At 42.2% G+C, this 19,285-nt stretch overlaps 2 protein-coding genes across 8 annotated transcripts in view; one reads left to right on the forward strand and one right to left on the reverse strand.

The window, feature by feature from the left end:
• LOC128886387 (probable beta-hexosaminidase fdl) overlaps nt 1-19,285 on the reverse strand; it is a 30,209-nt gene that overhangs the window by 2,140 nt on the left and 8,784 nt on the right. Inside the window, exons 2-7 of one of the 6 annotated variants that reach the window (XM_054141227.1) lie at nt 15,463-15,599; nt 6,415-6,558; nt 5,659-5,757; nt 3,260-3,522; nt 2,350-2,961; nt 80-809 (exon numbers count right to left, since the gene is read on the reverse strand). In XM_054141227.1, coding sequence (XP_053997202.1) covers nt 80-809; nt 2,350-2,961; nt 3,260-3,522; nt 5,659-5,757; nt 6,415-6,558; nt 15,463-15,545 — 1,931 coding nt within the window. In that variant the 5' untranslated portion in view covers nt 15,546-15,599. Of the gene's footprint in view, nt 1-79; nt 810-2,349; nt 2,962-3,259; nt 3,523-5,658; nt 5,758-6,414; nt 6,559-7,890; nt 8,032-15,462; nt 15,600-19,285 lie in introns of those variants that run through there. The other 5 variants (XM_054141229.1, XM_054141228.1, XM_054141231.1 and 2 more) reach the window with 5 other exon arrangements.
• LOC128886426 (uncharacterized) lies at nt 6,568-19,060 on the forward strand. 2 transcript variants are annotated; one of them, XM_054141346.1, is made up of 5 exons: nt 6,568-6,700; nt 13,295-13,463; nt 13,930-14,124; nt 16,228-16,384; nt 18,315-19,060. In XM_054141346.1, the coding sequence occupies exons 2-5, from the start codon at nt 13,432-13,434 to the stop codon at nt 18,657-18,659; spliced, it is 729 nt and encodes a 242-aa protein (XP_053997321.1). In that variant the 5' UTR covers nt 6,568-6,700; nt 13,295-13,431; the 3' UTR covers nt 18,660-19,060. The 2 variants fall into 2 exon arrangements, with proteins under 2 accessions (XP_053997321.1, XP_053997320.1); XM_054141345.1 differs by lacking the exon at nt 6,568-6,700 and adding an exon at nt 10,921-11,297.

The raw sequence follows: 19,285 nt of genomic DNA on the forward strand, positions 1-19,285 counted from the left end.
GCGTCATCTAGACCGTTACCCCCAAAAAATGTCCGATATGGCATGGAATGACACATTTAAAATTGCAGGCTCCTCTCACCATAATCTTTCGGCGAGAGCTGACGCCCTAGGCCATAGTCGAGGTCCTAGAGACGCGTCACCGGTCTGCTCGCTCCAGATCGCTGCCTCCCCGCCGAGAACTAGATTCAGATGCTGCTGAGGGTAATCCCTCCAGGGACGATGATTGTAGACCGTCTGCCAGGTACGGTACTCGCCGCAGGCGGCTTCCCCGGTTTCCCTCCATCTCCCAAAACCGCAGTCCAAGTACCAAGCGTCCACGTGCGACAAGATCACCCTGAATCCATCGTCCAGAAGATCCGTCGTTTCTGGCCAGTTACTTCCGCCCCAAGATTGAATCACGTGGACCTTAGGATCGAAGTACATCGTTATGTAAGGCCTCTTCGTCAATGGAGAACTCCACAGGATCACGGCCTTTGGCGTCTCGTCGCGATTGGCCTTGACCAGCCTCTGCAGCATTTTGGTCTCGAATTCAGCCCACATGGCGTGGTGATCCGTCATGTTCTGCGCCTGCATCGCTGCCGTTATGTTCCCGTACTGTGCCCAGCAGTCCAGGTTCACCTCGTCGCCGCCAAGATGCACGATATCGCGGATCTCGGTCAGGTCCAGCAGCTCCCTGTACAGCCCCTCCAATATTCTGTAGGAGTGCTCGTTGATGGGATTCAACTGGCCGCAATTCGGCTCGCCGCAATACGACGACCATGGCTGTTGATCAACGCAGAGTGCCAGCTCCCCGTATCCGTACTCCGTCCCTGAACGAGGCAAATTGCTCCGTGAACCGTTAAAGGCGACTTCGAGCGCGTTTTTGAACGACTATCGAGGTCAGTAAGACTGGCGAGCAGAGACAATACGGGATAAGGTGATCGAAATAGGCTGCCTTTCTTTTTGTAGAGGCCAAAGTATCGTTAAAAGGATTTAATTTCTTTGATCGTGGAGGATTTATTTATCAGAGAAGTAGAAGTGAATTTGTTCTTTAGTGGTAATTCAGCGGGTAGCAGATATTCATCCTGAGACTGGTTTGAAGGTTCCTCTTAGAGGAGATGATTACTGTAAGTTCTGACACAGAGCTCTAAAGCCTGTAACCTCTTAGTTCCTCTTCTTGGTTCCTCGATCCAGTCAAAGGCGCGGTGATTGTAACAACTAGCCCTTTCATCGTTATGCAATTCATCGAGGACGGGTGCTCGAGAACCCCTTCAACTCTAGTCTCAAGGAGTTTTAAGGAGGTTCTTTCTTGGGTTATTACTTATTCCTGAAGCTTAATACCCAATTATATAACCATTTCTTATAACAAAGATTAGCTAGACTAGCTCTAGCATATCTAGATCAAAACGCCACTACCCAACAAATACACTTCTACTTTATCGAGCAAGAGTTGCTTGACATCAAGGCCCCGCATCTTCAACTCAAAGACCTTCTACTCAAACTTCTATCTCCAAAACTGAGAATAATTCAGTCGATCTGTATCAAGCGCTTCCAACTTTACTTGTGCCAATGTTAGCCAGTCAGCTGTGATTTACGAGTATATTCGTCATGCGTAAAATTTAGTTACCATTGGTTATTTAAGAGTATGTTTCACATATTAATTTGAATAGCAGTATAAGAATTAGGTTGTCCCAAAAGTTTCTTTCGCTTTATTAACAAGTAATACATGCACAATAGTTTATGTTTTATGTTACATTATTGAATTGTGCACGATTCATTTTGCTCCATTACTGTTACAACATGAATATCTATGAAATTAGATTGTCTATTTATATAAACACGACCACATCAAATAATTGAGTGCAACTCGCGAAAGAATCTTTCGGGACAACCTAATATAAGGCTGATATATAGCAGAAGTATAAGTATAAGGCTAATATATAGTTAAATTTAGTTACCATTGGTTATTTAAGAGTATGTTTCACATATTAATTTGAGTAGCAGAAGTACAAGTATAAGGCTAATATACAGCCGTTTTTGCGATCCAATATTACTTTGTATTTGACGACTATGCCTGTCTTAGCTTGATTCTTACGACGCACACAGGTGTGCGCTCTGAAACGAGAACGCCACAGCCGACTGGTTAAATCAACCCGTTTCGAAACAGTGGAGTGCCAATTTAAAAAATAAATTCCCCATAGCTCGGCAAAAGCAGATCCAGGATGTACAAAGGGTCTCCCAGACGATTGTTACTTTCACGATCAAAGAACGCCACGAACCGCTTTGATCCCTGTCTGTCAGTCAAAGGTTAACGCTTCCGTTTCCTTTCATCTTCTTGACTGGACCATCGAGCAAAGATTCTCAACTCACCCCATTGCCATCCAGCCCCCGCGTGGGCAGGAGAATCGATCTCCACCAGCACCCTGATGCCGCGGATCCTCGCGTAATCCGCTAGATCCTTGACGTCGTCGGGCGTGTAGATCTGATCTCCGCTGTAGGCGCCCCATCTGGCCATTTCGGGGAACTGAGCCGAGTCGAAGGGAAAACTCTGCGAGTCGGTGAGGTGCCAATGGAACGTGTTCAGCTTTGAGGCAGCCATTCCATCGATCACTCGTTTCAGTCGTTCGACGGGGAAGAACTGCCTGCCAGTGTCGACGAGGAGTCCTCTATAGGGAAACGTTGGCTTATCCTCCACGGAAGCGCGAGCCAGGACCCTCAGAGCACCCTCCCTTCCAGCGGTTTCGTCCCACCAGATCATCTGTCCAAGCGTTTCCAAACCATGCCTCGCTCCGAAGTAACTCTTCGCGGTTATTCGACCCTCCAAAATTTTTCCTTTGGGTATCAGCTCCAGAGTGTAGGACTCGTCCGTATCCAAACCTGGTCCAACCGGTCGGGAGCTTCCAGCGCTTATATATATCACGAAACTGTCCAAACCTGACCTGCTCTTTGCGTTTGCTACCTTCACCAGGCTCCTCACGTTTCCTGAAACATATTTTTCGTTCACGTTAGAAATATCCCATGCATGAATAAGTAACGAGTTTCCCGAAACAGTTCTCCGTTCACTCCAAGTTAGTCGCGAGGCTACGTTAAATATAGAGTAGCTTACGTGTCTGATCTAAAGTCCAAGTTAATCGTACGATCGCGTTAGATGTAGGTCAGATTTATGCCTTCGTTAGGGATGGATTAGGTCTGGGTTAGATTCGTGACCCGCGTCCAAGTCTATCGATTCGCGTCACGAATGTGTCAGGCTTCTAAAGATAAATTCACGTCGTACGCTCACCGATGAAGACATCCTTGGCGTGCTCCAACAGATTCTTCGTTTCATGATCGTAGGTGTTGATGGTGACGAGCTCTATCTGTTGGTGGTGTATGATGATGCTGTCCTCGCCTAGAAGAACGTTTCCCGTAGGTCTGGGCCAAAGCAGTCGACTGTTTCCGCCGCAAAGAGCGATGCAGCTTGCCAGAGAGGTGCGCGAGGATCTCACTGCTCTCCTCTCGCAGCGGCCAGATACGCACGCCCAGGACCACGGGCTCTGAAACGTCCTGCGATCCGCGAAACGGGTATAAACATTTCAGAATTTTCAATTGTCCAACTGTCACGCCAGCGATTGGTCGCGTACGATCATTTACGAGAACGTGCACGCGTATACTGAGTTCACGGCGATAAGGGAGGCTATAGTCGGATTAAACTTGATCTTGGTTCGTTCAAGGCCACCTCCCCCGCTACTAACCACGTTAGATGCTAGTCTTATCTTTGTAGTTGCTCGTCTGCATCGATGCATTAGGTAGAAGCGTTGAAAATTAAGCAATATCTTTGTGCAAATCCAGATTCAGTTCGCTCACTGGCCTTGAGCATTCACCAAATTTTGCTCCGACTATAGCGCTTCACTTATCTCTACAGAATCGACCAACGAGCTGAGAGAAGCGGAATGAGAATGCATAGTAAAGAACAGGTGGTTTGCATACTATTATTTGGTAGTTAATGGCAGTTAATACTGTTTTATCTTCCTAGTGGTTCTCGATTCGAGTCTCAAGGACATCGAGCCACTCCATGATTATTTTCGATTTCTTTCCCGTCGGCTTTTGACAATTCGCGACGATAAATGAGTAAGAGTAGGGAGAACAGTGGGTGGCATACAAAAGCTGTACACAAACTGTAATTAAAAATGTTTATATACATAATGAACAGACGCAGCGAGTTGAGTGTAAGTTATTGGTGGACGGAGAAGGAAGCACGCGCTAGAAAGGGTGTAGAGCTAATATACTGAATGCTTTATCGTCGAAAGAATAAATTGAGGAGAGTAACCTGTTGCCAGACTAGATTAAATACTGCGAGAAGAGAGGAGAAAAATTGGTAAAGCCAGAAAACCCTAACAGAGCGGTTTTCGAAATTACTTCATTAATTACTTCAGCATCAGTATCATCATACATTTACCTAACGATTTTTCTTTTTTTTTACTCAGATGATACGTTGTTAGACCAATTAAATTTGCCCACCCAGGCTGAACGTGAGATAACAAATATGCTAATTACTATTGAAGGCGTATGCCATTTATTCTAACTTGAACGATGGTTTCTTCGTGTAATACGCGTTTCCTGTTTCTCGACGAATGTGGAGATCGCAAGAAAATGGAGCAGAAGAAACGCTGAACGAGACACAAACAGAGTGATTGGAACATTTCTCGGAAGATGGAGAGCAGAGCTCGAACAAGAAATGGAAGAGGATCAAACTGGTAACCCAGTCGCCTTTGTAAAACAACGTGGAACATACACCGCCATTGAACAGATAACATCGAGCTAATAAATATTCATGCGACGCAACGGCTATTTGCAAGTAGTAACGTCAGTCTCGTTACGCCACTGCGATACATCCAATCAATTTCGAGTAATACATCGTTCTGAAAAGTGACTCTTTGCGTTCGCGATTCGTTAATAATATTGTCACGGTCCGGTTATAATTTATTGGCGCATTACCCCATCCCTCTGGCACAAGTAACTCGTTCGGTGAGTTTCAAGTGCAACTTTTACGCAAAGGAAGTTGAGTAATTTTCGAGTAAAGTAATTTATGTGAGGCTTGCATTCTCTAATTATTTCAAGTAAAAAAAAAACATTTACGAAGATGGAGAATCTTTAGGAAACGAGCAATAGTATTTATAACATCCTCATCTTCGCGATTTCAGGGTATGTCTGTATTTAATTACATCCTCATCAGTTCCAATCGCTAAGATACGATCCATGGAATATTTAGACAAACCAGAGAATGGAGGAAGTAGAAAATCTCCACCACCGACACAGTCAAATCTATCTCGGATCGTTGACTGTCTTCACCCCGTCAAACATCGTCGAACAATGTTCAAACGAACAAAGCCAGCCTTGTGGCCTCGTCGTGGGCTACCTTATAGATCCCTCCTTGTTCGTTCGCAATCGTTGATCGACGATTAAGAACGTCAGCCAGATCGTCGGAGAGAAACAGAGAAGGAGTGAATTCAGCGCTGAACATGCAGGAGACCCGTGGGGAAAGCAGACGTCGAGCTGGTGCCCTAGACGAGTTCAAAAGCGAATGAGAGAAATCTTCGTTCCATGGGGTATAAGTTCGCGTATGAAGGGTGGTGCGGAGATTTCAGGAACAAAGAAAGGTTTAGCAAGTATGGGTTCACCCCTCGGCGAGGGAGACGTTACCTAGGCTCTTCCAGATACTCGTAGAGCCGTTCCTCCGGTCTCTTCGTGCTTTCATTACCGACCAGGAAAGTAACCAAGCCTCGTTGCAACTCCTTCAGTCTTTGATGCGCACAGAGTCACCGGAAGTGCGAGGTAATTAACAAAAAATGAAAAAGAAAACAGAAAGATGGCGGTAACAAAAGTTTCAACATGTGGCTAATAAAACAGTTGATCGCGGGTCGAAACGTTTTGAATGTTTAGGTGGCGAGGAGGGAACCGACACTGGCGAGAGACAATCGAAATCTTGCGTTCTTTGGTCGGTTGGATGGGAATCGCGGATCAATTAGATTCTCGGACAGTGGCGAATTAAGGTTCAATCGAGGCGTCCAACTGAGATTAACTCTTTGCACTCTGCTGGCGCCACTGCACTTAGGGGGCAGACGAACACTCCATTTCAACGAATTTAAATCGAATCAACTCGAGGTTTCTTGAGTCTCTAGCTTAAGAGTCGGCTTACAGCTCTAAATATGATTTCTAGTAACCAGACACCTTGCCTTTGCATTTATACTAACCGAAATATTTAGTGGACCATGGATCAAATTTTAAGCATTCGTAAATTTGTGTCAGAAGATCAGTTTCTATTTTTGGAAGCGACTTGTGTTCAACGCTGTTAATCGCTCGAATTATCAAAATATCGGAGTGCAAAGAGTTAATAGGTGACGAGAGGGCAAAATGTAGACACTTATGGACACGCACGCGTTGTAATGATGTACTCACCGTCGCGACGAGAAGGGCTGAAGTGAAACAAGCGGCGGAGCGTGTGCGTACATGGCGATGAGAAGGACCCCAGTCAGCAGGACTAGGAAGAGGAGAATTTTCCTCATCCATCCGCTGGGCACGCTACCCACCATCCTGGCGAGCCTGGAACAGACGAAATGATACTTCAGTTATGCTACGGCCAGCAAATACTGTCCGCTCAAGGGCTATCCCCCTCTTTCATGCTAGGTGGATCCACTCGCTGAGTTTGAGAGACAGCACAGAAGGGGTCAAGGTCTAGAAATGGGTAAATCGAATATTCGTGATGGGATATTTCATGAAATGGAGAAAATCTCCCAGCTCTATTCCTGCTAAATTCAATGACGAGCAATTTCGAAATTAACCAGTCAGCTGCATTGGACGAGTATACTCGTCATGGAGAAAATGCAGTATTTTGTATACTCGTCATGCGTAAAATTTAGTTACAGTGGGTGTAGAAAGTATTCGTACACCGATCAATTTCCAATAAAACTATGTGAAATTGTAATTTATTAACTTCTTCTTTATAAACAATGATATTTTATATACTCTTGGAAATCTCTAGAATGGATACAGTACAACAAAAAAACAGTTATTTATATAAGTTGCGAAATTAACAAGAAAAAACATAAATCGATGGAAATATAGAAGCAATAAGTATTCGTACAACTGTTTAATTTTTAAAACTTCACAAAAAAAAAAACAAAATTTACATTAATTTATAAATAATTAATACTTCGTGGGATTTTGCTTTTGATTTTATAATTACTGCTACTCTTTTAGGCATTAAATTACCTAAATGTCGATGTTATTTGGAGTGGGATTTTCTTCCGTTTCTCTGTTAGAGCCATTTTTAAAACTACTTTACTGAGAATTGAATGTTTTCTAATTCGTACAAAGCAATAAACTAATGTGTTTATGTTACAAACTCTACTGTAAATGATTCGTCGTAAGAATCGTACAAATACTTATTGCTTCTACATTTCTACCAATTTTTCGTATTTTCTTGTTAATTTCGCAAATTATGTAAGGCAGTAATTGTTGTTTGGACATACTATATCTATTCTAGAGATTTCTAAGAATATGTAGAATATCATTGATTATATAAAAAGAATTTAAAAAACCACAATTTCACACAAAAGTTTTTTGGGAAATTGATCGGTGTACGAATACATTCTACACTCACTGTAGTTTAGTTTTTCGTTTAATATGTACGTAATATAAATATGTTTATGTTAACCAAATAAGTAAATATCAGTAACAAAATTGTCAATTTTATAAAATAAACCCATCGTTTTGATCCAATATTTGAACAGCGACGTTGCGATAATTGCTTCAAATGCGCTCTCAAAAGGCGGCGCCATAGCTGACTGGTTAACTAAACACTGCACTGACTTTTTCAGAATGAAAATAGACACTCCATCACTTCCTAAACAAACAGCATAAAAGACTGCGAACTTGCGTTAATTTTCTTAACATTCTTGCATCGTGCTATTTACACCTCTTTAGGAGTTTGCTTCGTTTTCTTCGTTTCTTCGTTGATTCAGAGCCACACAGAGCAAAATATTACGACACCCTCTTTAACAAAACCCAAGAACTTTCTACGAGACCGGACATTTTACCAGCGCCACTCTCGAGTATCATGAACGAAGCCATACACCGCAAATCCTTCTAAATCTGTTTAGGTTGAAAACAGGATAGCTTCAACAGGGATTTGAACTTCATCCTGTGCTAAGTATTTAACAGCGTTAGCAAACTGATGGCTCACCGCGAATACTATAAACTCGGTGAATTCTAATGCTCGATCCTTGCCAATCGGTTGAAAAGAAGCTTACGAGAATGAAAAGGGAGGCCAATTTATTCGAGCAGTGTCTATGCCCCTCTAATTTATTTTATTACTGTACGAAACTTCGGAGTTGACTTAAGAGGTTAGTCGCAGTCAGGAAAAAGAAAACGGACACTTTCTTGTGTGTGTGTGTGTGTGTTTTTTTTTAAGGTATTAAATAATAATTTTTATTAATGAAATTTAAATATATGACAAAATATGTCTTAAAGAACTATAAACAAATTTTTGTTTTAAAAGAAGGTTAATTCATTTCGTCATAACAGGTGGAAGATTTCTCCAAACTGGTATACCTGAAAACAAAAATAAAGGTAGATTTGGAGAATATATTAGACTAACGAGTCCCTGATCGAAGGATTTTGGAAAAAATTAATTTAAAACAAAGTGACGTACATTTGAAGTTGAAGTTCAATTTTCATTATAAAATTAAGTGATTAAATAGAGAATAAAAAGAAAAGTATATAAGAAAATAAAAAATCGATCAGGGACCCGTTAGTCTAATATATTTTCTAAATCTACCTTTAGTTTTGTTTTCAGGTGCATCAGTTTGAAGAAATCTTGCTAACCGCAAACCAAGTGGCCACCCACGCCATCGCCTGTTATGACGAAATGAATTAACCTTTTCTTAAAACAAAAATTCTTTTATAGTTCTTTAAGACATACTTTGTAATATATTTACGTTTCATGAATAAAAATTATTATTTAATACCTTAAAAAAAAACACACAAGAAAGTGTCCGTTTTCATTTTCCTGACTGCGACTAACCCCTTAAAAGTTCCACAAATAAATAATTTGTTCTCGCTAGAAGTGACCTCCTGGTGCAAAGGATTGATAGTCCCTATTTCCAAAGGAAAATTACCTGTCGAAGTGGTAGAACAGGAAGGAGTCGAAGTGGATGACATTGCTCGATCTAGGTGGTAGCAGGTAGCCGTGTCTCGAAACTACAGGCATCGACCACGAACGGAAAGCGACCTGTTCCGTAGTTTGGCTCTAACCAACCGAGACTAACTCGTCCCGACCACTATTGCGTATCGATAGACTGAAGTTTTCGTGTTAACGAACAACCGTAGGCCGCGAATCGATTGGGACAACCTGTACGATAGATTGGCTCGAAGGACAAGCGGAAGTTTCGCGGTAATTTTATGCGAACACGAGGGTACGCCGCGACGCGTGGCGTACCCTCGGGACGCAGGGGGATGAAAAATTGAGCAGTAAAAACGGAAACGCGTGAAACTGTTACCCAGATACACATTTTGAGTAACCTGATGCATGGCTCCAATTTGGGGCCAACACGATGCCAGTATCGACTAAACGATTACGAAAGTTGAATACTTTATGATCGTAAGGCACGTTATATGAAAAACAGTAATACGTATCGATCACTGTGCTTCGGTAGTAATTCAAGTTCGAAGTATGGTTGTTCAGAGCATTTCAGTCTGAGGGAGGCTACTCGAAACTTGCGTTTGCAAGGATTTATTGTTCTTTGTCAAATTGCTATCGAAACATACATGGAATATGTATATTCCGATGTACTCTATCTGGAAAAGGATCTCGAAAACTAACGTTACAGGGAATTCTTTGGATTCAGATTTTTGGACTGGAATCGTTTCTTGCGCGAATGTAAGTAGACCACAAGGCTTGCAAGTATTTGTCTCGTCGCGATGACCACAGAAAAGGAATTGCGAAACTCGATGAATCTTTCCTTCTCTTTGTTCTTCGTCAACCGTCTGGCCAAAAACCGCGAATTACTTTCGTAACCAGCGTATTGTGCGACACGCCTTGAGGGGTCGCGAGACCTAATTGCACAAAAGCGCCGTTCCCGAGCGTGAGTCACGTAACGCGTGTCTCGCGAGCTCCAGCGTGTATCGCGATAATAAGCCGTCTGCTTCAAGTGAAAAGCTTCCGCGTGTTCCCTGTTTCAAAAATCTTCAGATGATCACTGCTGCCTGGCGGCCTTAATTTCGAAACGCGTAGTTGGCTCGATACACGTGGAATGCCTAATTAAAAGCTGTTGATGCGAAATTAATTCTAGGACATTGATTTATCGACCTACGTTGACAAAACACTTTTACTCGACGGTAATATACGATCTTTGTTAGATTACTTAACAGTGGTACAGTGGATTGTGCGTAAGTGTCACTGGAATTGAATGGGACAGTGACACTTATGAAACAGGGGAGGTGAAATTCGATCGGAGAGGCTAGTGGAATAATATTCACATAGGGAATCTCCTATAGGGTAACTAGAATTTAATTAATAAGCCTGTCGTTCCAAATCTCCAAGGTGCAGGGCAGAAACTCGTTAAGGGCGTCGTAAAGGATCGATTTTTATTGTCCTTCGACCGTTTTCGACCCCTTTAATAACCGTATGCACCCCACCTTGCAAATGAAAGCACTCTAGCTTCTAAGCCAACAATACTGAGTGGTAGGGATAACCACGCGACACCTACGCAACCGATTTTCGCTGTAGAAGGTGCTAACGCATAAAATCCATAGTCTACTCGTTCCAATAAATTCTATTATGACTTCTGATCAAAATTAAGCTTCGTTAATTATCGAAAAAAAATAAATAAATTGTGAATCGTGGCACAGGAGTGACGCCATAGAGTCCAGTCCAACCCTTTCACCCTAGCTGCACCTTGGCCCTGTTCGTCTCGCTTCGTCCTAGTTCCACGTCAGCCGTAGACGTCCTACCGCCTCGTCCTGGTAGGCGTCGCGACGCTTCGCGGCGTGCGCCGACGGTAACGTCGCGTCGACTGGAATCGCGTGGCGTAGCCAGGCAACGCGCATAATATGACCGGCCGTAATAGTTTCAAACGAAACGGTTGCCGGAGCGGATCGGGGGTTTCGAGGGTTTTTCGCGTCGCGACGCGATCCCTCCGATTTTTTTACGTCGCTGCGATCGACGAAGGACGAACGAGACCACGTGACACCAGTGGATTTCTTTTGAAAAAATCGTGGGAACGCTCGAAAAATGAACAAAATTTCATTCGAATCTATACGCGCCTAATCAATCCATAAGGGTAGGTATTCGTTGTACTTCTCTTTTCTTTTCAAAGTATATGTTTTGAGAGAATTATTCTTCGTCTGAATGTTTATTTAGCGATAATCGATGTAGTCCGATTTTGTACAATGTTTGCAGTTTAGGTTACTCTGTATCGAGCCTTGTTCTACTTTTAAACGGAAAGCTATTATTAAGTACGAGAAAGCGAGCGAAACTTCTTTTCCTCGATTTTATGTTCGTTGTCCTTTCTACGTTTCGACCCCGATTCCTGTTCGGAGATAAATGAAATATATAATTCACAAACAATTCCTCACTTTTTACTTTTTTCGTTCGGTTATTCGAAGTGTTTGTCTAGATAAGAATAATGCCCGTCTGCACACTTACACTCGCCACCGTAAATAATGCCGCATTCCCATTTGCAATCGCGCGGAACACCGTGACACAATTCGATAAATGAGTTCTTTCGCTGGAATCGGCACCGTAAAACGTGAAACGTGAAACGTCGAATCGTGGGATTCGCAGAACAATATATATCCTGGACTGTGGTTCGCTCTGGAGAACACTCGTTTTAGGCTCCGTCCGCAACGACGTGGATTGCGACCTGGATTCTACTGAGTGATCTAGCCTATAGGGACCGACGGTTTAGGAGTATACTGTTCCTCCAGAAATGTGCTAAAGTGTCCTGTTTATCGATCCTGGCCAGGGATCAAAGACGGGGACGGAAAATAATTTATTCGATACAGTAAATAACGAATAAAAGTAACGTACGTTCTTTGTGAAATATTCAAGCTCTGTGTGTTTCTCTTATTCGCAATGCCATATTTATGCATATCTCTCAAGCACGGCACAAAAGAGGACGTCGAATGCCAAGGACGAAAGAAATACTCTACAGTGATATTAATAATTGGAGAATTGTCTATTCGCGTAACGTGGTCGTTCAATAAAACGTCCAATAAACGCTGGAAAAATTGTTATACCGGTAATTGTTTCACGCTCATACTTTATCCATACGATTATTTAGACAGTGCGTTTGGATGAGGTGATTAGATATCAACCGAATGTTTTCGTTCGACAGAGAGAAAACAATCCAGAACTAAAAATTGCGAGGAATGACTTGTGTAATCGTTAAACACTGTCTGTTTAACATTGATAGAGGCAAGCTGCCAACTTTCATAACATTTGCTATTAGGTTAAAAGTTTCATCAATTGAGTAAGCTCAGCATAAATCGATCGTGTGCCCGTGAAGGCCGCAACAAATGGCGTAGAAACTAGCGTGGTATAAAGAAGCTGTTTTCGCTCGATCATCCACCATAAATACCATGCGTGCAATATTTTTACGACATCTTTCATCGTTATACAGCAAACTTTTGAGTGTTTTGCGAAATATTAGAAAGTAAATATTAACTACAAGTAGCTATTAGAAAACAGGTATCTGAGCTAATAGGAAACAGCAACTTGTAGTATAAATATTTAAAAAATATGTACTTGGAAGGCAACGAGAAACTGAAGATGAACAAAATCCTGATAGCGTACTACCGGTACTATTTTAATAGCACGTCAAGGAGTTAATAATGCATACATTCAAGATCGTTTCCCACCGAAGACACGCGAATGAAACTAGGACGTACAGCGTATTTTAATATCCATGAAATTCTTTGCATTCGCTCGAAGCCTCCATTCACTTCGCGCCAATAGAAATTTCTTCTGTCGCGCGGTGCACGAGTCTGTATCAGTTTTCCTCGATCTGGCTACATTCACTCGCATCTATTTACCCACTTTGCATATTACATCTACTCCAGCCAACTACACGAGACTTTATTTCAATTATTTTCTAAAATATAAAACGCTGGCTTTCGATGATAGCTCGCGCGAAAACGATGAATAATTTGAAAGCAAACTGCTAAGAAGTAATCTGCTTTGTGAATCGTTCGAACGTCAGGAGAAGATGCTGACTAATGGCGTCGAGGGCGCGAAAGTAGAGATCAAAGGCTAAAAGCGAAAATTAAAATTCCGCAGGTGGAGGCATGCGACCGCAGCGAGCATTTCGACCGTGGAAACCCTGGGGGATTGAAGATCGAATAATTCGATGCAAATTCGCTGGGGAGACATCCAGGATATAGAATACGGTGTCAAACTTCCTTCGGCGTTTGAAAATGTCCCCCGGCCCGAATCCACGGACCAAAAGGTAAGGGGTGGCTTCGCGCGAAGCTTTAAGGTTGAATTCACCATAAAGGACGTGATCGATAAACTACAAGTCTCGAAAAGGTCCCTGGTCGCTACTTTTCCGAGTTGTCCTCGGTGCCCTAGGAACATTTCGCGTTCGAACCTTTTTAGGATTGTATCAAGCCTGGGGTCAGGTGAATAATTTGATATTTCAACATTTTAAAGTCATTGTACGTGAGTATTTGGATACTGAATTATAATTGAATCCAAAGACGTTGTTCTCATGTTCTCAATATGAATTAGAAAGCCTCACGAAAGAAAATATTTCACAAAATGTCACCATTCGCCATTTACAACCATTCCTCCAACAAAATCCCAGGTGCCACAAAGGTTCTCTTTGTTGGAGTCGATCTTTATAGTTCCAGCCAGTAGGTAGCGAGTTATGGTCGATTGTGGATCTTTGTAAACGCTGAAAATGACAATTCTAGGTCCACGTTCCGGAGAATGGCTGTGTTGGCCGCTATCGAGGTCAATTCTGCCAACAAACGGAACGCAACGAACGTTTCAGAGGACGTGGCCATCTTGCCAGGATACAATGTCACCACCACGGCTAGCGGTGCAGCTAGCAAGACGAGCCACTTTGAGACGGATTTGCATGGGAATGTTAACATTCTTCTCGGTGGGTGAGTAGCCGCTATTCATAACAGATATCCGATATCGCTGCGAGCAGCGATTGGAATCCATTCGAATTGGATTAGCCTTAGAACGTCACGCTTCGATACAAAAACTAACAAGTTCTTTTTAACGTGAGAACGATGAAGATAGAATTTGAATACACGAGTGAAAGGAATGGACTCCACGCTGAGTGTAGCCCTGTGTGGCATTCTAAGGTCGAAAGAAGTTTCTTCTGTAGTCTTTCAACTTCCTCGCGAGTACAGGGTGAGCCACCGAACACTGCCGATGTTTCTTCCCTTAATTACATTCCACAGAATATCCTCGCAGATCTCACGGACGGAGCAAAGAAAAGATAACATCCGGCAAGATGTTTAGCCTCCTTTCCGTGGTATAGACGGTGTTTACAGAGTAAAGATCAGTCCCTCTCAAACTCGATTAGCATAAGAGCCTCGCTCGGGGCAGCAGGTCTCCTCAAACTTCCATAACTTATCCTAAATACGAAAGACTAACACAAAAAATGTTACTATACAAGCAACACAGCGTAGCTCGCAGTTACGCTAAAAAAATAAAAGAAATCACCGAGGAACTTGTTTAATGTTTTTATCATCGACTCTTCGCTTTAGTGTGAGAAATTATTTTTCAATCTTGGCGTTAGCTATCTTTCGATGGTTCGAGAGACCGTGTGTTTCGTGGCCATCTTGGGTTGATAAACGGATAGATCGATAGGTATGTAAAACAGCTGAACGAACGCATCTTTCTCCCCGGCACACCGAGTAAAACCTGTTATGTACTTTATTTTCTAATCGCAGTAAATCTTTTACAATTAATACCCGTGTAACTTCAATTTTTCATACCTCTAACAGAACTCGAGGAACACTCAAATACAACACAACAATAAAACTCCATAAAACAGATCAAAACATAGCACAATGCATCGCACGAAAAGAATTCTCGAACCGTTTGGAGATTTATTTTGTTAATGTTACAGGGGAAGATGGAAGAAACTAAATGGTTTCAAGCGATAGTAGAAACAGTATTCAAGTGAGAAATAGAACAAAGGCAAACAAAAAGAGGGAGAACTATTCGAATAACATTGAAGTTATGTAATACAAAGATATTTGCAAACATTTTAAATTCTTTCTTAAATAATTCCCTTAGGTTCGAGATCTTTAGTGACACTCGCGGGTTGAAAAAGGTTGAACAGGATGCGAACCCGTCACCGCAATAATCACGGGAACAACTATACTACGGTAACCGTAAACCTTTAATAGAAACGGCGTCGTAAATAACAACTACAAATCATCGGTTCGCCTGCCTTCGTGCCAAGCTCGAAGCGCAACAATTACCTGGACAAACTATAAATCCGCCGACGCATTCTTTCCTTCCCGCGAAATTCCCCGAGGTCACGCCACCTTTTTGTACTCCACATTTCGCAAAGAAACGCTCAACGAACAGGATGATATTGTCCTCGAACGGTACGATACTGGAAACAACGTGTAAAAAGAAAGTCAAACTTTAATACTCGAAACCACAGCGTCGACACGCTAGGGTGTAGGTTCAATTTTATTCCAAACGTTTTCGAAGGGGCACTCGAACTTTCTAAAACACGTAATTTGTAGAAGATAGTTCTAGAAATGGATCAATATTTTTCTTTGGGCGATGCAACGTTGGGGTCTGCGTTTAGAAAATATCAAGTGTCAACACTGCACACTCGCAGCCCTAGACTTAGGACTTCAGAATTTTTTCTAATAATATTTATCTTTTCGCTTCAACATTTAAGAAACGTGAATTTTCGACACTTAACACTGGTAGTACTCCGGCTACTAAATATTTTAATGCCACGATATAGAACTGCTCCATTTTTTCACGACTGATAAATAAAAGATATCGAGTAGAGCAATCGCGGGGGCAAAGCATCGAATTTACGGCGACTCACTCTGTCCAGGTAGAAACCAGCGGACCTATCGCGTTTTGCAAGCTTGATAACACGGCAGACTGAGCCTTAATATAACGTGGAGCGTCTTGGCCGCGGTTGATGCGCGCTAAATATACGCCCCGGTCGACGTTCTCTCACCTATGCTCTACATCTTCCTACGAACTCTGTTTTTCAGAGCGATGCTCAGCGGCGTGATTATGGTCGTCGCCCTTATGTGTTACTGTTGCCACAAGAGCATGCGGAAGAACCGACCGCAAGAGTACCCACAATACTGGAGGACAGAATCGGACGTCCACAGCCTCGAAGTGTTCACAACGGAAGCCCACGCTACAGTGAGTCAACCACCTTAGTGGGCAATAATTCACGCATCGTCGCGACTAATTGCTCGTTTTTTCCCCTCCCTAACCTTTTCCTCCTGTAGTTTTTGCTTTGGAGCCACATAAGTGTGTAGAGTTATCCTAGCGAAAATTCGAGAATATTTTTCTCAGATTTGAATACATACTTCGGTCGAAAATAAAGGGTAATTTTATAGTACAAGTGTCGCAGCTAACGTATGAATTGTTTCGTTAAGATACTTTTGTTTGAAACATTTTGTCGTGCAACGAATACCTTACGAATTATTTGAGGTCGTTATGTTAAAAGACTCACTCTGTATACAGTCAGACTCGATACCGTCTATGTTTATTGAAGAAATTTGTTTAAATTAAATTATAGATTTATTTCCAAATAAATGTCTTATTATAAATACGTACATGAATCAATTTTACACGTGTGTACATTTATAATGAAACATTTATATGGAAACATCAAGACTATCATTTAATTTAGACTTTTATGAGACTGGCTTGAAATCTTGAAAAGAAATATGAAAAGAGCACCGAGCTTGTTCGAGACCTACATATACTCGACGGACTTGATGCGTTATAGCTCCCATTACTAGTAACTATCCGAGACTACCTAAGTCACTCGTTCGAACAACGAAAAATAAACTCGAATTACTACGTTTGTTTTGCGAACGTCGCGAAACCAGTTTGCCAACGGTTCATCTGACATATATCAATTTCCATGGTTCAACGCGTAACGAACATAAAATGCGAACGCAACGATGTAAAACGTAACTGGTTCGCCTGTGTACACAACAACGCCACCAATTGCGGTGAAATCGTTTGCGGTTTCGCGTAAAATTAGTAGGACTAGCGATCGGAGAGCCTCCTTTCACACTTCGCTCGGGCTTGGCATATTTCTTACCGATCGAAGAGGCGTTCCAGTTTCTCCTACGGGTATCGGTGGACTAGCGCGTGGCCGTGTAATTTAGAAAACTTCAGCGTATAACGATCCAGCTCCAACCGTCCATTTTAAAACCTTTTCACTGCGCGATTAAATAAGAATCACTGAGAGTTCTGCGATCAAGGGACGTTAACGTACAAGCAAATTAGATTTCGAATGGTCAAAGTCTCAACGATCGTGTTCAAATTATCACTGTGTGGACGTCATCGACATCTCGATCTGAGTGATCGATATATAGGTACTTAACTCCTGGATAATCAGTAGATAGTAAATGTCTACGTAAATGATTCTTAATTACCGTGTCTGATTGTTAATACCTTGTACAAATGTTATTAAAATAGAGGAACAAATTTAGATGTCTATTAAAACTGCCACAGTATACTTCATCGATCCATGAACGACCATGCTTGCGGTAAAAGGTTGACTATAAATATATTTTAAACGTTCCGTCTCTGTCATCCGACTCTCATTCATAAAACATTACAGGAAACAATCAATCTGAAAATATTCTTCAGACTGATCTTCCTGAATAAAACACAGTGAAGAGCAAAACGTCAAGTTGAAAATCTTTTTCTTCTTCAGGCTTATGCTTGTCCTCTGTAAGGCATAGTAATCTGACGATCTTCTTTTACTCTTTCAGATTGATGTTTCTTCTTCTTCGGCACAGCCTTGTACAAACATTAGACTGTAGGCCTTTTCATAAAATTGAGCAATGTTTCTCGTAATAACTTTCTTTCAAACAATCAACCTAAGAAGGTCCAAATCGATGTCCACTTACAATCAGCCTTCCACTGAATCCTCGCGCGTAATTTAATCCTTTCAACGCTTTATAGAGCAGAACTTCCTGGGCATTTTTTTCACTTTTTTTGTGGATAAGCGTAGAAACTTAAAAATACAAAATTCCCGCCCTTTCCTTAGTGGTAACACTGAGTACCAGTGACCTATAAAGCGTTAATGAAATTCTTCTGTCTTTAGTGCTGCGAGAGACAATCAGCCACGGAAGGACACGTGGACGAGAGTACATACGGAGCTCCCTCGTGTCCCGTGACCCCCAGCCCTCGACCAGGACCACCACCGACCTACGACAGCCTCATCTTCGATCGTAAGAGTCTGCCCGTCAGCATCGACAAAAAGTTGGACGGTCCTGACACACCTGGTACCATAATTCCTTCCATGGTGTCCACGCTTCTAGGGCTCGCGACTTCGCCTGTGATATCCACGGAGTGCAACGAGTCCACGGAGCAAGAAACGTCCGCAGTCGACGAGGGTTTGCCGTCTTACGAGGCAGCTTTAAAGTTGGACGCCAATGGTTACGTCTAATCGAAGGCCACGCCTAGCTTCTAATCAGGGAAGCAGTGAATTTTACGATTCTTCGAATCGATTACGGTCGATTCCCTTTGGTGGTTGCGCTCCACGCGTTTCTTACGCTCCGACGAACGGCTGAAACGATGGAGGAGGGCCGAGGGAGCAGGAACAATGTTGGGATTGGTTCTAATTCTTGACTTCGGTTCTCTGGAGAAGTTAAACGAAGAAAGAGCTTCATCGACCGATGCTTCATCTTCTATATTCTAGTCCCTGCTTAACCTTTCGAGGACGGGTGCTTGCAAATAAGAAAAAAAGAAACTGTTTAGGCAAATGAATTGGAGTTCTGTATAGGAAAATGGTGAAAATAGAGCTTTCCTTGGGAGAACACAACCACATTTAAAAAAAAAAAAAAAGAAGAGAGAGAGAGAGAGAGAGAGAGAGAGAGAGAGAGAGAGAGAGAAATTGATGAGGATAAAATTAATAACGAATGAAATTTATGGTAAGCTGTATTCTAAGAGGCCATGGACTGAAATTTTGCATTGCAAATGTGTACCATGTTTGTTATTAATCATCGAGGGCTTAATTGGCGACTGTGTTATCGACGGAATATTTATATCGATCGTTCAAGTGATTAACAATAA

Source organism: Hylaeus anthracinus, unplaced genomic scaffold (genome assembly GCF_026225885.1).
Source record: "Hylaeus anthracinus isolate JK02 unplaced genomic scaffold, UHH_iyHylAnth1.0_haploid 11982, whole genome shotgun sequence".
Taxonomy (NCBI): Eukaryota; Metazoa; Arthropoda; class Insecta; order Hymenoptera; family Colletidae; genus Hylaeus; species Hylaeus anthracinus.

Bases quoted from the DNA above. Each gene is read 5' to 3' on its own strand.
- LOC128886426 (XM_054141346.1), top strand. From the start codon at position 13,432: ATGTCCCCCGGCCCGAATCCACGGACCAAAAG. The intron at 13,464-13,929 runs GTAAGGGGTGGC...TGACAATTCTAG, and splicing joins CCGAATCCACGGACCAAAAG to GTCCACGTTCCGGAGAATGG. The intron at 14,125-16,227 runs GTGAGTAGCCGC...TCTGTTTTTCAG, and splicing joins GTTAACATTCTTCTCGGTGG to AGCGATGCTCAGCGGCGTGA.